The sequence below is a fragment of the Panulirus ornatus genome, chromosome 20 (genome assembly GCF_036320965.1).
Source record: "Panulirus ornatus isolate Po-2019 chromosome 20, ASM3632096v1, whole genome shotgun sequence".
In the NCBI taxonomy this organism is placed as follows: Eukaryota; Metazoa; Arthropoda; class Malacostraca; order Decapoda; family Palinuridae; genus Panulirus; species Panulirus ornatus.
This window is the reverse complement of record NC_092243.1, coordinates 11,549,808-11,573,483: the sequence shown is the minus strand read 5'-3', so window position 1 is coordinate 11,573,483 and position 23,676 is coordinate 11,549,808. Positions and strand designations below refer to the sequence as shown.

General features: G+C 44.5%; 1 protein-coding gene across 1 annotated transcript in view; it reads right to left on the bottom strand.

The window, feature by feature from the left end:
- The window catches only part of LOC139755931 (carbonic anhydrase-related protein 10-like), a 341,538-nt gene that overhangs the window by 19,829 nt on the left and 298,033 nt on the right, over positions 1–23,676 (bottom strand). The window contains exon 8 of the mRNA XM_071674704.1: positions 7,560–7,714. Within this exon, the coding sequence (XP_071530805.1) occupies positions 7,560–7,714 (155 nt within the window). The remainder of the gene's footprint in view (positions 1–7,559; positions 7,715–23,676) is intronic.

The following is a 23,676-nucleotide window of genomic DNA, read 5'->3' as shown; positions in this document are numbered from 1 at the left end:
TACTCCTGGTCGCTGAGACTTATCTTTCTAACGGTGTGGGCACCAGCAACCCGCCTCATTGTGCCTCAAGCTGTCGTATGGAAACGTAAAAGATTTTTTTTTTTGTTTTCTCTTCCAGACTGTCACTTCTTTTTGGAAATTTCGTTTTTAAGCCTTGTATTTCTTCCACTTGCGCTTTAAGATGGTGGGTTCTCATCTTTCTAAGGAGGAAAAAGCCTGAATTTTCGCCTGGAAACAAGAAATTGTGGATACATGGGAGATTTCTTGGCGAACTCAGAACGCACAAAAATCAGGCAGCTGCTTCGTGCCATTCCTCATCAGTGCTTCGCCTCATTCATCTGATCAAGACCCGAGAGATCAAAACATGGACTTTGAATATTTCATGAGCCATGCCACTTCCTTGCCCAGATGTCTGCAGATGTCGATCAAGGACAAAGAAGAAGTGACAAATTACTAAAATGTAAATGTGATATTGCCTTTGGAAATGTATGGGGGAGAGTGACAAGGTTCTTTTATTTCTATGCGGACGCTCGATACTGAAAATACAGGTAGGGTAATGACACAAAGGTTATAAAGGCATTACTCACACTGAGCACTATGCCTGATATCTCACAGAGATTTATGAGTGTTTGTGAGTTCCTTTGTTACTCTTTCGTGGCCGTAGCGCCTACAGGCCCCAGAGTTTGGGTTAGGTACTTCAGAACCTGAGCAAGGCTTTCTAACGTACTTGGCCTTTGAAGGCCGATTTGAGACCGTAAATAAAAAAAAGGCTTCTTCTCGAGATCCTTATAGAGCACTTCAAAGCCGATTTGAGATCATAAAAAGGCTTCTTTTTATGATTCTTATAGAGCACTTCAAAGCCGATTTGAGATCATAAAAAGACTTCTTTTTATGATCCCTATAGAGCACTTCAAAGCCGATTTGAGATCATAAAAAGGCTTCTTTTTATGATCATTATAGAGCACTTCAAAGCCGATTTGAGATCATAAAAAGGCTTCTTTTTATGATTCTTATAGAGCACTTCAAAGCCGATTTGAGATCATAAAAAGGCTTCTTTTTATGATCCCTATAGAGCACTTCAAAGCCGATTTGAGATCATAAAAAGGCTTCTTTTTATGATCATTATAGAGCACACTTAGCTCACTGCACTCACTCAAAATACCTGACCTGGTAAACTCAAGTTCTACTGAAAGTATAATGATCGAGAGCTGGACACGAGGGGGACCAAAGACTGGCCAAAAAGGCCAACTTTTCAGACTTACAGACTCCTTTTTTGTAAAAAGTCTTTTATCCTTTTTTTCTTCTAGTGTTGCTCTGTTATCTACTACGCCCTCGAATGACTTGAGACAGACGACACACCAGAGAAGATAGATAGATAGCGAATCTGATGATGTATTTGGTGGGTGAGATGACATTCTCGACTTCCCCCTCTAGGGAGTGAGAAACACACACACACACACACACACACACACACACACACACACACACACACACACACACACACACACACACTGACACACACACCTTGACCACGTGAGTTGACCGAGCACCAACCAAAAGGTTATCAATATGATGACCTTATCAGAACCACGGATGCAAACCAGGATATGTGGGCAACAGACGGAGGGGCGGGGAAGAGGTCACGACCTTTGAACCTTGATACCCGACATCTCATAACGGGATCCACCGGGAGGGGGCTTTCGACAGCTCATTCACAGCCCACGTCTCACACCAGCCCGCCCCTTGTGAGCCAAGATGACTCAAAACCTATTATAAACCAATTCCAGAACCAACATTCCTTCCCAAATCCTAGAATTGAGTTGCTTAACGATACATCAACGCTGGGCTTACAACCCATGGCTACTAAACAAGCTTACAACCCGTGGTTATAACCCGATTCACAACCGAGAGAGAGAGAGAGAGAGAGAGAGAGAGAGAGAGAGAGAGAGAGAGAGAGAGAGAGAGAGAGAGGTAGGTAAGTCAGTGGACTGAATTTCTGGTCGTCGACAACAGAGGCCAGGCCAGCATCAGGCTCGACCAACCCAGCCAGTAACATGAGTGAGGAGGACTGCCACTGACCAGCCAGGTACTCACACAGCCCAGGAACAGTAATGTTTTGGTCGCCACACCAAGCCAGCGAGACGCTCCACTCTAATATTTTGCTTTTTTCTAACAACGTCCATATTTTTTAGCTAGAGTGAGAGGGGAAACGAAACATTGGCATGTTTATAGGTATAACTGTGTATTTAATGTTGTTGAAAATATTAGAGTAATATTAGACTTAAATGTATGTCTGTGTGTAGAAAGGATATATATATATATATATATATATATATATATATATATATATATATATATATATATATATATATATATATATATATATATATATATTTATATATATATATTTTATATATATATATATATATTTATATATTTATATATACATATATTTATATATTTATATATATATATATATTTATATATATATATATATATATATATATATATATATATATATATATATATATATATATATATATATATATATATATATATATATATATATGAATAAACGAGTGTTGCAGTTGTGTTTTTTCATTTATGCTACACATGAATTTGCAATATACCTGTGGCTTTGAATGTGTGAGACACAAAGAATTGTATACCATGCTCTGCTACTGGTATATTATAAAGCCAGTTTGATATTGCCTCTAGCTGTAAAGTGAGAGTTAACCATGTTACTATAGTATATGTAGAGAGAATTATATACAGTAATGTATTAATGTTATGCGGGCACAGGTATATTGTATTGTGTTACGGTCGCAATGTGCGTCGTGTATTGTACTGTGTCGAAACCTGATACGGATATCCGTATTAATGGACCAGGTTAACCGTGTCTCCTGCTTGTCGTGTGTTAGTTACCCTGTTAGTGTCTCATGGCCCACGTCTGCTACTGGGTTAAGCAATGGTAACCGGTGAGGACGGATTGATAGATAGATAGATAGATAGGTAGATAGATGGATAGATAGAGAGATCGATGGATAGATAGATGTATAGAGAGAGATAGATAGATAGGCAGATAGATAGACAGATAGATCGATAGATAGGTAGATAGACAGGTAGCAAATAGGTAGGCAGGTAGAAGGAGGCGGAGAGAGAGAGAGAGAGAGAGAGAGAGAGAGAGAGAGAGAGAGAGAGAGAGAGAGAGAGAGAGAGAGAGAGAGAGAGAGTACTTACCTACAAACGAGATTTTGCATGGAGACAAGGCTAGCCTGCAGAGAAGGAAAGAGAGAGAGAGAGAGAGAGAGAGAGAGAGAGAGAGAGAGAGAGAGAGAGAGAGAGAGAGAGAGAGTACTTACCTACAAACGAGATTTTGCATGGAGACAAGGCTAGCCTGCAGAGAAGGAAAGAGAGAGAGAGAGAGAGAGAGAGAGAGAGAGAGAGAGAGAGAGAGAGAGAGAGAGAGAGAGTACTTATTTACGCTGCGCAAGCGTAAGAGACTCTCGAACGCAACTCTGAGCCGTAATCAAAATTCAGCCAAACCAAGGAGTAAACCCATCGTTTTCTACACCTAATCAGCTGGAGAGCCGACACGTCCCACACTAACCTTTATGACTAAACTCCCTCAAAAAAGCATAAAAATAAAAAAAAACTGTGGCGTATGAGCATACTTACCCAGCCTTCTAAGAACGTCATATCTTATCTCTAACTATAGGGATATTATCTGAAGTTCAGGTGTTCTGAAACGACCAGTTTTACAGTGAAAACATCTGGTTCTTACAGTATATGGTCGGAGCGACTAAAGAGGATCCCAAAATGGGCCAAACATATGGGAGGAGTTGAGGTCCCAGACTTCGTCTACTGTCATCCCAAGTCAGTGGTGGATGTAATGGCTGTCTGGCGTCCATCTCACAACCATAGCTGATCGCTTTCTTCCTGTATTTCTATTGTTGTTTACTCCCTTCTCATTTTTCACCTTTATTCTTCCTGATCCTTCACTCTTTTTACTCGTCTATCAACCTTCTTTTTTTTCCGTATTCTTACTAGATTTTTTTGCATAGTTGTGGCTTTCAAAATCCCCCCTTTTTTTTTAACATCATATTCGTATTTGTCTCTTACCTTTTTCATCAATATATCTTTATTGGTTTACGTTGCTCAACTATCGCCTTTATTTTTTACCCTCAGTTTTGTTTATGTTCCTTTATCAACCAGTCATCGTATCATTTTTTTTTTACCAAACTTTTATTTGCGTTGTTCGTCAATCTTCACACATTCGTCTTTATTCTTTCTTTATTCATATTTTCGTGTTCCTCTCTCAACCCCTCACTCATATTCTGCTTTATTCTTTTCTCCGTATTTCTCTCTCAACCTTCATTCATATTCTTCTTTTTTCTTTATTCTTTTTTCGTATTCCTCTCTCAGCCCCTCACTCATATTCTTCTTTATTCTTTCTTTATTCTTCTTTCGTATTCTTCTCTCAACCCCTCACTCATATTCAGTTTATTTTATTTATTCTTTTTTGTATTCTCTCAACTTTCATTCATATTCTTTTTTCTTTCTTTATTCTTTTTTCGTATTCCTCTCTCAATCTTCACTCAGAATTCTTCTTTATTCTTTCTTCATTCTTCTTTCGTATTCCTTTCTCAACCTTCAGTCTTACTCCTCTTCATTCTTTCTTTATTCTTTCTTCTCTCAATCTTCACATTTTCCATTTTCCATCTTATCTCATATTTCCACGAGTATCTAAGCATCAAGATGGTGGAGTTACTAGTTCTCGGGTAAGACTATATCGCCAGTGATAAGCTTTGATGGTGGCACATCTGGTGGTGATGGGGGAGGCTGCTGGCCTTCATGACAGTGTTAAGTGTTGGTGATGGTGGACTTCATCATGATAGTGTTAAGTGTTGGTGTTGGAGAATGTGGGTGATGGTGGCCTTCATCATGATAGTGTTAAGTGTTGGTGATGGTGGCCTTCATGACAGTGTTAAGTGTTGGTGTTGGAGAATGTGGGTGATGCTGGCCTTCATCATGATAGTGTTAAGTGTTGGTGTTGGAGAATGTGGGTGATGGTGGCCTTCATCATGAAAGTGTTAAGTGTTGGTGTTGGAGGTGTTGGTGATGGTGGACTTCATCATGAAAGTGTTAAGTGTTGGTGTTGGAGGTGTTGGTGATGGTGGCCTTCATCATGAAAGTGTTAAGTGTTGGTGTTGGAGGTGTTGGTGATGGTGGACTTCATCATGAAAGTGTTAAGTGTTGGTGTTGGAGGTGTTGGTGATGGTGGCCTTCATCATGAAAGTGTTAAGTGTTGGTGTTGGAGGTGTTGGTGATGGTGGACTTCATCATGAAAGTGTTAAGTGTTGGTGTTGGAGGTGTTGGTGATGGTGGCCTTCATCATGATAGTGTTAAGTGTTGGTGTTGGAGGTGTTGGTGATGGTGGCCTTCATCATGATAGTGTTAAGTGTTGGTGTTGGAGAATGTGGGTGATGGTGGCCTTCATCATGAAAGTGTTAAGTGTTGGTGTTGGAGGTGTGGGTGATGGTGGCCTTCATCATGATAGTGTTAAGTGTTGGTGTTGGAGGTGTTGGTGATGATGGCCTTCATCATGATAGTGTTAAGTGTTGGTGTTGGAGGTGTTGGTGATGGTGGCCTTCATCATGATAGTGTTAAGTGTTGGTGTTGGAGAATGTGGGTGATGGTGGCCTTCATCATGATAGTGTTAAGTGTTGGTGTTGGAGGTGTTGGTGATGGTGGCCTTCATCATGATAGTGTTAAGTGTTGGTGTTGGAGGTGTTGGTGATGGTGGACTTCATCATGATAGTGTTAAGTGTTGGTGTTGGAGGTGTTGGTGATGGTGGCCTTCATCATGATAGTGTTAAGTGTTGGTGTTGGAGGTGTGGGTGATGGTGGCCTTCATCATGAAAGTGTTAAGTGTTGGTGTTGGAGGTGTGGGTGATGGTGGCCTTCATCATGAAAGTGTTAAGTGTTGGTGTTGGAGGTGTTGGTGATGGTGGCCTTCATCATGAAAGTGTTAAGTGTTGGTGTTGGAGAATGTGGGTGATGGTGGCCTCCATCATGAAAGTGTTAAGTGTTGGTGTTGGAGGTGTTGGTGATGCTGGCCTTCATCATGATAGTGTTAAGTGTTGGTGTTGGAGGTGTTGGTGATGGTGGACTTCATCATGATAGTGTTAAGTGTTGGTGTTGGAGGTGTTGGTGATGGTGGCCTTCATCATGATAGTGTTAAGTGTTGGTGTTGGAGGTGTGGGTGATGGTGGCCTTCATCATGATAGTGTTAAGTGTTGGTGTTGGAGGTGTTGGTGATGGTGGCCTTCATCATGATAGTGTTAAGTGTTGGTGTTGGAGGTGTTGGTGATGGTGGACTTCATCATGATAGTGTTAAGTGTTGGTGCTGATGGGGATAGTGGTGGTAAAGTTGATGCTGGTATTTTTGAGGGGTGTTCATTTTAGTAGTAATACTAATAGTAGTAGCAATTAGATGTAGTAGTTGTAGTAGTAGTAGTAGTAGTAGTAGTAGTAGTAGTAGTAGTAGTAGTAGTAGTAGTTGTAGTAGTAGTAAGAGTGGCACTTGTTGCTTTAATACTGTATCAATGGTGGTAGTGGTAAGAGTAGTAGTAGCAGCAGGTGTAGTATATACTTCGAGGAAGTTGCCAGAAACATAACTCCCGAATCTCATTTACAGTTAGCAATATATCATCTACTACCATGGCAGGATAGAAATTGCTGTCTGCTATAGTGATATATTTTCGGGTAGATATATCAGTAATGGGTGGTAAGGCTGGTCCGGTAATATGGGAAGTATGAAGAGTAAAATAGTGAGGATGAGTGGTCATACCTTTGAATAATGTCATTCCGCCGTTCTCCGACGTTTTGCTTCCCTGTGCGACCGAGTCTAAGGGTCAATGGACAGCTGGGATGCCTCTCATTCGACTGAGTCTATACCTGACGTGTGACCTAATATCTGCTCATCTTCAAGAGATACCATACAAGAGCCCAGACAGCTTGAATCTGTCAATAGTAGTTGAATGCAACTTTTGCCTCTGAGTATCACGGTTGAACGCTGCTGTTATCATGATGGCATGCTATAGCCACTGCGAATGCTGCTGTTAGTGTGGAATGCTACTGTCATTTCGTAATGTTGCTGATGAGTGCAGCTGTTGCTACAAAATGCAATTCTAACTGTTTCAAGCTCATGGAACTGTTGGTCGTGGGCATTAGAATAATGATGACTTTACTGTGTCTCGTCCTTGTGTGTGTGTGTGTGTGTGTGTGTGTGTGTGTGTGTGTGTGTGTGTGTGTGTGTGTGTGTGTGTGTGTACTGAGGCAGCTGTATAGAGTGAGCTGTTTTCACTTTTCCAGAGGCGTCGAACTGTGGCAGGAAATTGATGGTGTTGGAGACTGCCTGCCTGTCGCAACATAGGGAGAGAGAGAGAGAGAGAGAGAGAGAGAGAGAGAGAGAGAGAGAGAGAGAGAGAGAGAGAGAGAGAGAGAGAGAGAGGTGGAGGTGGAGGAGGTCGTGGGTCTGCCCTCGGGCACCTTACCTGGCTGAAGGCGATGTACAGAGGTTTGTTTGGCAGGATCCAAGTGACCGTCTCGTAGCAGCCCGGGACGGTGAGTGACCCGTCGTAGGTCAAGTACTGCTCAGTAGACGGCAGCAACTCGCTCACCGTCAACTCGTACACTGACGACGATGATCCTGACGTCCAATGGAGACGGAGGGAGGGAGACAGAAAGAAAACATGCGGGATTAATCATGAGGAATGCACAAGTGTACTTAATGGCGATACACACGCACACACACACACACACACACACACACACACACACACACACACACACACATACACCAATACAGATGTAAATATAATCGTGGAAAGTACACAGGCTTATGGAATTTCTTTGGGGCTATAAAGTGGAAAATGAAATTCAGTAGCCATGATGTAGTGCATTGCTGTGAAAGGGTTAGAGGTGCCGAAGAATATTGTCTTGTGAGCACTATCATTCTTGATCTATGTAAATGACTTTCCAGCAGAACTGGACGGGTGACTGATGACGTCAAGGTCGTGAGGGGAAATGAAACTTACCGAAGGAACTTTAGTATTGCGGAATTACTTGATGCCTGGAATAAACTTACCGAAGGAACTTAGTGTAGACGACATACGCAGTTTATAAACTTACCGAAGGAACTTATTAGTGCAGACGACATACGCAGTTTATAAACTTACTGAAGGAACTTAGTGTAGACGACATACGCAGTTTATAAAGTTTACTTGCTGTAGAAAAGGTTCAAAAGATGGAGCCCGCGCCCCACGAAGGTGAAACTCCATTCCCTTATAGAGTGAAGAGATCGAGAACTTCAGAGTGAAAAGGTCGAGAACTTCAGAGTGAAGAGATCGAGAACTTCACTCTCATTCACTCTCATTTCCCACGGCGAGCCAGATGTAGTAAGATGGAACACTACGCGGGCCATGTAGATGTACTAGCACTTCGTGATCGCCCCTTCGGAGAGCAGTAAGGCAGAATGGTAAGGAAGGTAGATACAGGGACAGGACTCTAGAGGCACTGGTAGCTGAGGGTGAGTGTGGTCGAAGTCTATTTTATACGAGGGAGAACAAGCCACCTCCGCCCAAGGGTTAGGGCGAAGCTGTCATTCACACACACACACACACACACACACACACACACACACACACGCACACACACCACACTGTGTACACACACCAGGTAACAGCAATATGCGTGGCAACTATCCACGTTAAACTTCTCAGATTAATACCCCCAAGGCAATTCTGGCTCTCGTACATCAAGTAAATGAGAGACACTACTTAATGCACGAGCTAAACAGAGCCAGTGCTCTCTCTCTCTCTCTCTCTCTCTCTCTCTCTCTCTCTCTCTCTCTCTCTCTCTCTCTCTCTCTCTCTCTCTCTCTCTCCGTAGACCAGAGGCCTTTAAACGAGATGAATGCCATCCTTCGTGATGCCATCATAAATCAAAACATGTAGTCTCCTATGTACGAATGCATTAGACGTGTGCTTAAACTCACACACACACACACACACACACACACACACACACACACACACACACACACACACACACACACACACACACGCTCATACACACACACGCTCATACACACACACACACGCTCATACACACACACACACACCTGCACACACACATAACGACGGACGTGGCACACGCAAAACATGCACCTGTCAAGGCCGTCACGAATAAAAGGAAAAAGAGTTCAGAGAAAAAGGAGTGTAGAAATTAATCAAGGCGCCGCAGGTGTTCGTAAACCTGACTCTTGAAGTTTAAAGGTTTTGAGAAGAGGTGGGGGAGTGGAAGGAGAGGAGGAAGAGAATTCCGAAAGTTGAGCTGTTCGAGGGAAGAAGGAGGTATGATAAAGGTCACTTCTCGAGTAGAGATGGCCACCACACAGTAACTGTATGAAGCAGCTGTGAGACGTGTGCCCCAGGCCTAACCTTCGGCATTGGGGACATATGTAGACAGCTCACGGAAGCAGAGGCCGAACTAATACCTGTAGAACAGAGGGAGGGCAACAAGATCGGGAAGTACAGAAAGAGATGGTTGGAGAGAGAGAGGTGATTGCCTGGAGCATGAATGAGACCGAAGGCTTTGGATCCAACTCACACCAGTAGAGAGATGGGCAAAGGAACAGCTCGGATATATGAGCCGTATCGCTTACTAGGGCGAACGTAAGAATCAAATACCTGCTCACAAGAGAGGTAAATTACGCCACCAGTAGACCTCTTAAGATTATGGGTCTGTATAGGATGAATCCTGCATGATATGATTCTGTCTCGTGACGTAAGTGTGTTAGCTTTTACGTTTTGTCTCCTCATCTTAAACCACCCTTAATGGTCTAGTGAAGTCTATAGGTTATAAGATATGCAAGTCTCCCGGTTCAGGATGCATCAACTTAGATTTCAGATGTAAATCCATCATAGTAACTTAGTTTTTTGAGTAAATCAGATACATAATGATGACATTAAAAGTTCCAACAATTTTAATGTCTAAATATCTAGACAACGTAATGGTTTCTGAACAAGTCTTCCCTTTTAAATAGTGTGTCTGCTGTGGTAAGATTTACCTGGAATAACACAAAGCTGATTTGACGGATAAAACTATGGAGCGCATACACCTTCGTCAGGACCATTTCCAGCTGCCTGGAACACAAGCAATCAGGCCAGTGGATCCTCGACACAACACAAGAGAGAAAGCCGCTACATCCAGGGTCGTCTTAGAGAGAAAGCCTCTACATCCAGGGTCGTCTTCTCTTAGAGAGAAAGCCTCTACATCCAGGGTCGTCTTCTCTTAGAGAGAAAGCCTCTACATCCAGGGTCGTCTTCTCTTAGAGAGAAAGCCTCTACATCCAGGGTCGTCTTCTCTTAGAGAGAAAGCCTCTACATCCAGGGTCGTCTTCTCTTAGAGAGAAAGCCTCTACATCCAGGGTCGTCTTCTCTTAGAGAGAAAGCCTCTACATCCAGGGTCGTCTTCTCTTAGAGAGAAAGCCGCTACATCCAGGGTCGTCTTCTCTTAGAGAGAAAGCCTCTACATCCAGGGTCGTCTTCTCTTAGAGAGAAAGCCTCTACATCCAGGGTCGTCTTCTCTTAGAGAGAAAGCCACTACATCCAGGGTCGTCTTCTCTTAGAGAGAAAGCCGCTACATCCAGGGTCGTCTTCTCTTAGAGAGAAAGTCTCTACATCCAGGGTCGTCTTAGAGAGAAAGCCGCTACATCCAGGGTCGTCTTCTCTTAGAGAGAAAGCCGCTACATCCAGGGTCGTCTTCTCTTAGAGAGAAAGCCACTACATCCAGGGTCGTCTTCTCTTAGAGAGAAAGCCGCTACATCCAGGGTCGTCTTCTCTTAGAGAGAAAGCCACTACATCCAGGGTCGTCTTCTCTTAGAGAGAAAGCCTCTACATCCAGGGTCGTCTTCTCTTAGAGAGAAAGTCTCTACATCCAGGGTCGTCTTAGAGAGAAAGCCGCTACATCCAGGGTCGTCTTCTCTTAGAGAGAAAGCCGCTACATCCAGGGTCGTCTTCTCTTAGAGAGAAAGCCACTACATCCAGGGTCGTCTTCTCTTAGAGAGAAAGCCGCTACATCCAGGGTCGTCTTCTCTTAGAGAGAAAGTCGCTACATCCAGGGTCGTCTTCTCTTAGAGAGAAAGCCTCTACATCCACGGTCGTCTTCTCTTAGAGAGAAAGCCGCTACATCCAGGGTCGTCTTCTCTTAGAGAGAAAGCCGCTACATCCAGGGTCGTCTTCTCTTAGAGAGATTTTCTTCGTTATTTCTATGACCGAAGTCGTATTGTGGCGACCTGCCAGTCGGGTTCATCTGGCTGATGGTATTAAGCATTACGTCTTCCTGGAACCGTCGTAACCTGATACGACCTGAACATCTTGGTATGGTTTTGGAGACTAATGTTTTCTGTCATATCTGTTGTATAGACAGAAGGATTCACGGAGGGTCAATATTGCCCCGGCTGACTCCTGGTACAAGGAGAGGTAAGGGTGTGATTCGCTGCCCAGGGTTCGAATCTGTCTCAAAAGCGGGATTCGAGCAACGGTCAACTCATATGGACTCTAGTTCGGTACAGTGAGCTCTCCTTTGGCCGTTCGGATCTCTCTCTCTCTCTCTCTCTCTCTCTCTCTCTCTCTCTCTCTCTCTCTCTCTCTCTCTCTCTCTCTCTCTCTCTCTCTCTCTCTCTCTCTCTCTCTCTCTCTCTCTCTCTCTCTCTCTCTCTCTCTCTCTCCCCTTTGAAGATACGCAGCCTCGAGAATATAGCCAATTCCCAATGGACTGACTCGATCTATATTATTCAATATATATACTCCGCATTGAGGGCGCTTATCGAGTGGGGGTGAATCAAGAAATTATCTTGAACACACACAAGCTGGTTCGAGCACAGGAGTTAGACGAATCAGACATATTCAACCTGACATTAATTTGCTGTGGAAAAGAGCATTTACCTCGTCTTTATGAAGTGGCTTAAGTAAGGCAGTGAGATGCAAGTTACAGAGCGATCCCTCGCCTGCACCACCATGATCCCCCCAGCCTCAGGGGAGAAGCATGCGAGGTTTTCAGATTAATTGACGGTGATATAAAGGAGAGAGAGAGAGAGAGAGAGAGAGAGAGAGAGAGAGAGAGAGAGAGAGAGAGAGAGAGAGAGAGAGAGGTCGGGGGACCGACACGCAAAAGACGGCTGTTGATATAGTGGGAAGAGAGATTAATGTAGTTAGCTCGGGGCGTGGAGGAGGTGGGTGAAAAGCAGGTCGTACTCCGAGCCACTGTGATGGAGAGGGAGAGGCAGAGAGGGGAGGAAGGGACGTGTCTGATGTGGGGGGAAGGTCGGGGCTATCATGTTATGTGGCAAGAGATGGCCTCTCTCTCTCTCTCTCTCTCTCTCTCTCTCTCTCTCTCTCTCTCTCTCTCTCTCTCTCTCTCTCTCTCTCTCTCTCTCTCTCTACCCCCACGTGTCCTGCACCCTGACCCATCCATTCATCCCCTCCTTGTTGTGTCTTGACTCCATCCACAGACTCCACACACACCGCGCGCCAGTCTTCACTGGGGGGGGGTATTGCCGTCAAAAGATTTCCCCGGGAAGAGAGCGTCCAAGTTATCCAATAACACAGCCCAGGGGCGCGAACCCCCGCCCCCAATAAAGGGACGTGACACACACACACACACGACACACACACACACGACACACTCACCCACCAGCGATTTTCTTCCCTTGACCAGATCGGCTGAGAATGTGCGCTTAACCATACAAAGCATCTTGGGGGGAGGGATGCTGGACCGCCCCCAGCACGAGCCTCCCTCACTCCCTCCCTCCAGCTGAGGGCAAGGTCCTGCTCAAAGGACATAGTTCGGGAGGCGGAGGGGACGGGAACGTGGAGGCTACACATACCACTGACCGCCAGCGGTAGAGGGGGAGGGAGAGACAAATAGGGTCGAGAAAAGAGTAACATTTCCTTGGTTAAAGCTTGTATATATATGTATATATATATATATATATATATATATATATATATATATATATATATATATATATATATATATATATATATATATATATATTCATTTAATTATTTTTCTTTATTATACTTGATCGCCGTTTCCCTCATCAGCGAGGTAGGGTCAGGAAACAGATGAAGAACGGCCCATCCACACTAGAGACTGAGTGTGAACGAATGTGGCCTTTGTTGTCTTTTCCTAGCGCTACCTCGCGCACATGAGGGGGGGAGGGGGATGTTATTTCATGTGTGGCGAGGTGGCGATGGGAATGAATAAAGGCAGACAGTATGAATTATGTATATGTGCATATATGTATATATCTGTGTGTGTATATATATGTATACGTTGAGATGTATAGGTATGTATATTTGCGAGTGTGGACGTGTATGTATATACATGTGTATGTGGGTGGGTTGAGCCATTCTTTCGTCTGTTTCCTTGCGTTACCTCGCTAACGCGGGAGACAGCGACAAAGCAAAATGAATAAATAAATATATATATATATATATATATATATATATATATATATATATATATATATATATATATATATATATATATATGAGTGAATTGGAACGATGTGGTATACCGGGGTCGACGTGCTGTCAATGGATTGAACCAGGGCATGTGAAGCGTCTGGGGTAAACCATGGAAAGTTGTGTGGGGCCTGGATGTGGAAAGGGAGCTGTGGTTTCGGTGCATTATTACATGACAGCTAGAGACTGAGTGTGAACGAATGGGGCCTTTGGTGTCTTTTCCTAGCGCTACCTCGCACACATGAGGGGGAGGGGGTTGTTATTCCATGTGTGGCGAGGTGGCGATGGGAACAAATAAAGGCAGACAGTATGAATTATGTACATGTGTATATATGTATATGTCTGTGTGTGTATATATATGTGTACACTGAGATGTATAGGTATGTATATTTGCGTATGTGGACGTGTATGTATATACATGTGTATGTGGGCGGATTGGGCCATTCTTTCGTCTGGTTCCTTGCGCTACCTCGCTAACGCGGGAGACAGCGACAAAGCAAGATAAATAAATGAACATATATATATATATATATATATATATATATATATATATATATATATATATATATATATATATGTGTATATGTATATCGACACACACACACATTTGCAAGGGACAAATACAGAGATACACGAACATGGTCATGAAACCAAAGAGAAACATGCATATATAAAGTCACACATATGCACACAACAAGAAAGGGACACCAGAATCCATTACCACATACATTCATACAACACTCCGGAAAGGCATAGAATGGTGAAGGCACACTCATATTCACAGAGCAACGCCAAAGCTCACTCACAGATATGTACAAACAGAACCATCCTTTCCCAAGGATAGTGAAGATAAAGAATTCATACGAGAAACTACATATATATATATATATATATATATATATATATATATATATATATATATATATATATATATATATATATATATATATATATATATCTTTTTCTTTCATACTATTCGCCATTTGCCGCGTTAGCGAGGTAGCGTTAAGAACAGAGGACTGGGCCTTTGATGGAATATCCTCACCTGGCCCCCTTCTCTGTTCCCTCTTTTGGAAAATTAAAAAAAAAAAAAAACGAGAAGGGAGGATTTCCAGTCCCCCGCTCTCTTCCTTTTAGTCGCCTTCTACGAAACGCAGGGAATACGTGGGAAGTATTCTATCTCACCTATCCCCAGGGATAAATATATATATATATATATATATATATATATATATATATATATATATATATATATATATATATATATATATATATATATATATATATATATATAGTGCTTGAAGGTTTCTCTTCGTATTGTACGTCACAAACGGCAACACATATGACCAGTGAGGAGTCTCTTGCCAGCGAGGCAAGATAACAAATGTTATTTGCCAGCGAGGCAAGATAACAAATGGCACAGAATGACAAGACATGGGCCTCATTACCAGCCCAGGGAATTACTTACTCCTGACAGTGTCATAAATCTAATGGACAGAAGCACATACGTCATCCTCCTCCCGAACACGGAGTCTCTCTCTCTCTCTCTCTCTCTCTCTCTCTCTCTCTCTCTCTCTCTCTCTCTCTCTCTCTCTCTCTCTCTCTCTCTCTCTCTCTCCCATCATTTCCGTACAGGCTGCGACCATCCATCTGCCTGGCTGACATATGACGCCTCACATCGCTGACATTTCGAGAGACAGTTTCCAATCTCTGCTCTCACGTTCCACGCCCCCCGTCACTCCGTTAGATCTCCTACTGCGTGTCCAGGCTGTTTCCTCGTCCATATTCTCTCTCTCTCTCTCTCTCTCTCTCTCTCTCTCTCTCTCTCTCTCTCTCTCTCTCTCTCTCTCTCTCTCTCTCTCTCTCTCACCTTGACTCTGAACTCCCTTTACTTCTTTCTCTTCCTCCCATCTACATATCATTTTGAGCTCCTCTCTGAATTTCCTATTTATGTGTCTCTCTGTTCTAAAGGTTATGCTGACGTGGGGCGACTGAAGTCAAAAATGAGGCGAACGAGATTAGGAGAAGTGAGATGAAAGCGTGACTGAGTTTCATGAAGACTTCAGAAGGATTTGGGGCCGAGGAGAACTGCAAAAGAGAGGCAGATGAGAACAGGGCATGAAGGAATAAAAGGGTGGAATAACCTGGCATGAAGGAATAAAAGGGTGGAATAACAGGGCATGAAGGAATAAAAGGGTGGAATAACATGGTATGAAGGAATAAAAGGGTGGAATAACCTGGCATGAAGGAATAAAAGGGTGGAATAACCTGGCATGAAGGAATAAAAGGGTGGAATAACATGGCATGAAGGAATAAAAGGGTGGAATAACATGGTATGAAGGAATAAAAGGGTGGAATAACCTGGCATGAAGGAATAAAAGGGTGGAATAACAGGGCATGAAGGAATAAAAGGGTGGAATAACATGGCATGAAGGAATAAAAGGGTGGAATAACATGGCATGGAGGAATAAAAGGGTGGAATAACATGGCATGAAGGAATAAAAGGGTGGAATAACATGGCATGGAGGAATAAAAGGGTGGAATAACATGGCATGGAGGAATAAAAGGGTGGAATAACATGGCATGAAGGAATAAAAGGGTGGAATAACATGGCATGGAGGAATAAAAGGGTGGAATAAAAGGGCGGAATGACAGGGCATGAAGGAATAAAAGGGTGGAATAACATGGCATGAAGGAATAAAAGGGTGGAATAACATGGCATGAAGGAATAAAAGGGTGGAATAACATGGCATGAAGGAATAAAAGGGTGGAATAAAAGGGCGGAATGACAGGGCATGAAGGAATAAAAGGGTGGAATAACATGGCATGAAGGAATAAAAGGGTGGAATAACATGGCATGAAGGAATAAAAGGGTGGAATAAAAGGGCGGAATAACATGGCATGTTCCAAGTAATGATGGAAAGGTATGAAGGGGTGAGTTTAGAATGGGTGGATTGAGTGACACGGTAAGAACCAGGAAATGAGGGATGACTATATTCCATGGTGCCTCAGACGCTGAATTTGAACCCTCTCTCCTTATCTGTATAACAGATCCACTTTTTTTTTTTGACTGTTACTGAATACGATCGCTAGCATTTTCTTACAGTAGGGTCCTAAATGGCCTTTCATAACAGACTAACCAATCAAAAGACATTTTTGTTTTAGACGCTGCTTCCCCATGTCTTCAGTAATATTCCCTTTTTCTATATTCGATAAAAGAAAAATAATATCTGGAGCTAGTATTCTGGGCTAATGGGATAATCTAACTGATTTAATGCTACACTCCAGAGTTTTACTGTGCTTCATTATAGAATAGAGCGTTGCTATATTTCTCTTTTGATTATCCGTAGTGGAAATACGAGAGAGTGTAATTTTTACGGAGATTTCTCATTTTCCAAAGGTCCTTAAAGCTTAGAAAGATTCCAGCGTTTGCCCAGCCTGACCACTAGCAAACACGGCACAAGTTACACTATTGTTGCCCGGATGTAACTGTTGTGTTTCCTTTGTGTGTGAGAGAGAAAGTCCAGCGTTCGTGGAAGGAAGTATATGGAAATGAAATTGTTGTGCCAACAAGGAAAAAAAGAAAATTTACTATCTCTCTCTCTCTCTCTCTCTCTCTCTCTCTCTCTCTCTCTCTCTCTCTCTCTCTCTCTCTCTCTCTCTCTCTCTCTCTCCTTGTTTGCTCCTTTACGAACCACTAAATCTCTTCCTTTGCTCCTATCGACCATGCGTTGTTCAGTTATGGTTCCATATCAAGGGGGTTTCCAAAAGTCTCCGTTTGTGTGGTGTATACACAAGCGTGATGTTTGTATGGTGGCGGTGCGTGGGTTAGGTAGGTAAGCCAGCAGATGATCGGCTGGGGACTAGTTCAACAGATTTATGTCTTCCAGCAAAGGTACGAGGGGAAAACTCTCGCTCCAGCAGTGAGGCGGATTTTCACAGCTGGAGGGAAGGGTGGAGCCCCGCTTGGGCCTCTCCAGTACACACACACACACACACACACACACACACACACACACACACACACACACACACACACACACACAGGTCAGGTGGTTCACAGCCCGACCCAGCCGTTCATCCTCTCATTTGGGACTGGTCGTTGAATTGGTAGCTGGCAATAGCCGGGGTGTGCGTTGGTGTATATTCATAAAAGCAGTTAAAACATGGTACACATACAAAGCCAAGCGACGGAGTAACACTAGTGCAATTCTCTCTCTCTCCATAACACATAAATGACGATCATTCTCTTCATTTTCCTTCAAAGTCAACTTTTCCTCCTTATTCACTCAAAATGTCCACCATTTTGTCAAAGATTTATCTCCCAAAGTCGACCCAATCCAGCCATCTACATAACTCTCTCCTCTCACCACCTCCCCTCGTCTTCTCCAAGTGACTAACCAGCTGAGCCATTTTTCTTTTCTTCGTCTGATCCTCAACTTCCCTCCAGCTCAGCCACCTCCTTGCTGCACCTCCTCCTCCTCGCTGAGCGGTCGCCCCCTCAGACCACCTCCTCCAGCAAGGTCTCCCACCGCCAGTAAATGCGTCACAGATAAAGGTGACGAACATCCACTATCCATACAACCTTCAAATAGCGTCGATATATCACAGGATTTGTATGGTCCACCAGAAGGACAGAGAACGTTACGTTTTCTGTTGGTCCTGTGTGAGGCAATGTGTCCTCCCTACATGGCCAGTGTGAGGCAAGGTGCCCTACCTACATGACCAGTGTGAGGCAAGGTGCCCTACCTCTATGGCCAGTGTGAGGCAATGTGCCCTCCCTACATGGCCAGTGTGAGGCAAGGTGCCCTACCTACATGGCCAGTGTGAGGCAAGGTGCCCTACCTACATGACCAGTGTGAGGCAAGGTGTCCTCCCTACATGGCCAGTGTGAGGCAAGGTGCCCTACCTACATGGCCAGTGTGAGGCAAGGTGCCCTTACCTACATGGTGCTTAAGAATCTCATTAGCATTTCAAAATGTTACTCTTATCTACAAAATCCCGTCACTTCATTTTCTAAATTCCTTAATATATTAGAAACAGATACTATCAACTTATCAATATGAGACTTTATTCTTCATTATCGTCTAATGTGATGTAGTTGTGGAGGTAATGATGGAGACATGAAGGTACCTGGCGTGCTAGATGTGACCACAGTAGCCAGCAGTGGCCAGATCCACGTATACAGGAGACACAGGGGAGCCACTGGTTACCTTCCTGGACGAGTCGGTAGCAATCCAGTCCCATCTGGATTATGTGAGACATTTGTGGTAAAGTCCCTCACCATAAAGGCATCGCCGAGCCTGGAACTCGGTCCTGGAAACTCGAAATGCAAGACCGTGTCTCTAACCACTCGGCCCACAGATGCCGTACGCATCAGGTAAATGCGTAACACATCTGTATTGTATATACTGGTTGGTGGGATGATCAGCCGTGAGGATTAAATGATCAAATACCACGAGAATATTGACGTGGGTAATAATGTTCCTGTGTCAACTGCTGATGATGTAAGTGTAGTGGTGGGGTTGTGAGGCCGAGGAGAAGGTATGGTCAAGAGGCAGTGAAATGTCAGACGACACAAACGAGACTCTATCTCTGGTTTTGAAAATAAAGGAATTGGATTAAGAAGAGTTCACCTCTCCTGTTCCAATCTCTTCCCTCAGTTTCAATCTTCCACTCCATCGGTTTCCTTGACCATTTAGCGTCCCGGACTTGCTGAAATACACGCATGATGAAACCTAACCTCTAGAAAATCTAAGGTATGATAGCTGATGTATGTTGACTTCAGTTATGGATGAAATCGAAGAAAGAAAACTAGATTTCTGTAAATTTAACCCCAATCCTAACAATGGAATGTGTAAATATATACCGTGGGATATATTCAACAAGAAGCATATGCTTTTACAGATATATTTCCCTAGAGAGTATATTCGTCTCGAGAAGATATATGTATCTCTCTCAGATTCGAATGCTGAATATATGAAATTGAAGAAAGGAAAAAGAGAGAACGTGCCGCGGGATCTGAGAAATGAAAATGGTAGGTGGAAGAGTGAAGGTGAGGTGTGTTAGTTGGTTGGTTTGGGTGGTTTGGTTGGGTGGAGTCAAGAGGCGTGGTTAGGCAGATCAATCACACAGAATGCAATTAACCTCACACGACCCTCTGCCAGACAGACAATCCCTCACACACACACACACACACACACACACACACACACACACACACACACACACACACACACACACACACACACTTGCGAGCTTCACCAGGTGCTGGTCTAACCCGATGGGTAGCGATGCTACACTGAGGTGCAGAGCGCTTCTTGTTCCATCCCCTGAGAGAGAGAGAGAGAGAGAGAGAGAGAGAGAGAGAGAGAGAGAGAGAGAGAGAGAGAGAGAGAGAGAGAGAGACTTAACGGATAGTCTTAGAGCTTTCTTTCCTCTCTCTTTGAGAAAGATTTTGAGGAGGGTAGAGCCAATGTTTTTTTTTCTTTTTTTTTTTGGCATGATTTGTATATTATAATTTGTGATCCATTACGCTGTTGTTGGGTGGACGTTTGGAGGGTTCCGGTGGACGGGAAATGGAGCGGAGGTTCTGGTAATGGGGTGGATGGTGGTGGAGTGCAGACAGAGGCAGGGAGGGTCGCTTGGCTGAGAGGAAATCAGAAATAACTGTTCAAAGGTACAGGGGAGACGAGAGAGTGGCGAGAGGTTAAGGTTGAGTTGGAGAGGTGAGGGGTTAAGCTTGAGTTAGAGAGGTGAGGGGTTAAGCTTGAGTTGGAGAGGTGAGGGGTTAAGCTTGACTTGGAGAGGTGAGGGGTTAAGCTTGAATTGGAGAGGTGAGGGGTTAAGCTTGAGTTGGAGAGGTGAGGGGTTAAGCTTGAGTTGGAGAGGCGAGGTGTTAAGCTTGTGTTGGAGAGGTGAGGGGTTAAGCTCGAGTTGGAGAGGTGAGGGTTAAGATTGAGTTGGAGAGGTGAGGGGTTAAGCTTAAGTTGGAGAGGTGAGGATTAAGCTTCAAGGGGGGAAATGGTGGGGTTCAGATTCAGTTGGAGAGAGAGGTTAAGCTTGAGTTGGAGAAGTGAGGATTAAGCTTCAAGGGGGGAAAAGGTGAGGCTCAGATTCAGTTGGAGAGGTGAGGTTTAAGCTTGAGTTGGAGAGGTGGAGGTGTAGTCGTGAGGTAGGGAGTTGAGGGGTGAGGCTTTAGGTGGAGAGGAAAGGTTCAAGCTTGAGATGAAGAACTAAGAGCTTAGCCTGAGATGTAAAGCTGAGGACAAAGCTTGAAGATGAGATTATTCGTGAAGGATCAGCTGAGAGAGAGCGATTGATGAGACAGATGGGCAAGAAATAAAGAAAGGTAGAATGTGAAAAGAGAGTCAAAGAATGACTGGTTCTCATTTCCAATGTACTCACCTCACTAACACCGTATGTTAACAGTCAGTTCTCTTGTACTCATTGACTTACTCCTTACCTTCTTCCTCTACAAATACACTTACCACGAATGTAGATCCTTATTACATACACTCCCCTTCTCTCTCTCTCTCTCTCTCTCTCTCTCTCTCTCTCTCTCTCTCTCTCTCTCTCTCTCTCTCTCTCTCTCTCTCTCTCTCTCTCTCTCTCTCTCTCACTCTCTCTCTATATCTGCCCTTAACACCCACTGTATCATGCAAGCCACTCTCCCTCCATCACCCACCTTACCACTTGCCTCACCCTCCCTCCTCATGAAGACGGTACTTGCTCCCAGAAGACGCAGGCGCTACCCAGGTCCTCATCTCCAGCTCTCATGCCTCATGCTCCACCGTGCAGGAGGTACTGGCAACACTGTCTACATGCTACCCAGGTCCTCATCTCCAACTCTCATGCCTCATGCTCCACCGTGCAGGAGGTACTGGCAACACTGTCTACATGCTTACACCAACATTCCCTCAACTCTCCCGGCTCCCTTCCCTCCAACGTGGCCCCTCACACACACACTCCCTAATATTTTGGTTACTCTCCCTCCAACACCACTCTCTACGTGCTTCTCCAACAATCATTACTCCCTAACTGCTTCTCCAACAGTCCCCACTCTCTACATTCACCCTCCCTCTACCACCACTACTCCCACAATATTCACCCACCCTTACCTACCCTCCCTCATCTACCTCCCTCCACCTTACAAGCTCCCCAGTTCTCCACCCTTCCCCCAGGCCCTTCTCTCCTCACCCCCAGCAGCTGACGCTGGAGCTGACTGCCGTCAGCGTCGAGACCTTCCTCCCGTCGTGGACTGAGCAGCATTGATTCCCTGGAGCAGCCACGTCACGACCGATCTACCTTTCCTGTCTTATCTTCATGTCAGGAGAAGGTCATGTGCTGCTACACCATCTCCCAAGCTAACCCGAGTCCAAGTTCCATGTTATCTTCCCTCACGGGAGAGGCAAAGTTCAGGGAGAGTAGTTATCTGATCTGTGCGTGTCGTGAGTGATGGGGGATCATCTTGCTGTCGTAAGGGCGACGTAAGGATCTGTGGGAGATCGTGGGGTGATGTTGCCGTTGTCCTCTCTGTTGACCTCCTGCCACAGACATCGAACTCCTTCAGTCTCCCACTCATACTCTCAGCTGGTATGGAATTACATCATGTGTTCATGTTCATCTATATCTTAAGCTGTTGGAAAAGTTAAGGACGTTGTGAGGATATTGTGGATATGTGCTCCAAGGTTAGATGGCCTAGTTAGGGAAGAGGCCCTCAGATAACTTAACTCCAAGGATCATTGATTATATATATATATATATATAAATATATATATATATATATATATATATATATATATATATATATATATATATATATATATATATATATATATATATATATATATATGATTACCCAAGGATCTCTCGCCAGAGGCTCCTAACTGCGCTACTTCCTGTAGCAGGGAAATGCAGGCTGCATTGGGGAAACAAGTTCATTGACGAGAGCCGGTCGTACAGTTTACTAGTGAGCATTCATGAGTCAGACTTAGCGTACGTCTGTACGCTTATATGTGGGAAAGGATGTGAGGTGTGAGTGCCTACGAGTACCCTACATATAGAATATGTGTGTGTGTGTGTGTGTGTGTGTGTGTGTGTGTGTGTGTGTGTGTCTGTGAAGAGGATGATAAACCAGCACCAGTGTGTATGGTCGTAGCAACCCTATCTGGCGGGGACCTGTGGGTGGGAGGTCGTCATGAGAGTGGGTAGGAGGTCGTGTAACATGTGTTGTCGTGGGCGCCTGACACCACCCTGGTCGTGTGACGACATACTGAAGGCGTGAGGTCGTGGTACCTGACCGAAGCGGAGGGCGTGTACTGGCGAGGTTATGACCCCTGCATGTTGACCTTACGGAGTGTAATGGTAGCTGGCGTGGGAATTCTGACCTTCACATGACCCCTAACCTCTGGGCGTGTACAGGTAGCAGGCGTGGCATTCATGACCTATACATGACCTCTGACCTCAGGGCGTGTAATGGTAGCAGGCGTGGGAATCCTGACGTTTACATGACCCCCTGACCTCTGGGCGTGTACTGGTAGCAGGCATGGCATTCATGACCTATACATGACCTCTGACCTCAGGGCGTGTAACGGTAGCAGGCGTGGGAATCGTGACCTTTACATGACCCCCTGACCGCTGGGCGTGTACAGATAGCAGGCGTGGCATTCCTGACCTCTACATGACCCCTGACCTCAGGGCGTGTGCTAATAGTAGGCGTGGGAATCCTAACCTCTACATGACCCTGACCTCAGGGCGTGTACTGTTCGCAGACGTGGGTTCCTGACCTTTCCATGACCCCTGAGTGAGCTGGTGTGTGGGCTGACCTGACCTCGCCTCGTTAATATGTTGACCTTTAGGAAATATATTCCCTCAACACCTCTCTCACTGCCTCCATGTTGACACCTGCGCTCTCACATCCCCTCTCACTGCCTCCATGTTGAGACCTCCGCTCTCACATCCCCTCTCACTGCCTCCATGTTGACACCTGCGCTCTCACATCCTCTCTCACTGCCTCCATGTTGACACCTCCGCTCTCACATCCCCTCTCACTGCCTCCATGTTGACACCTGCGCTC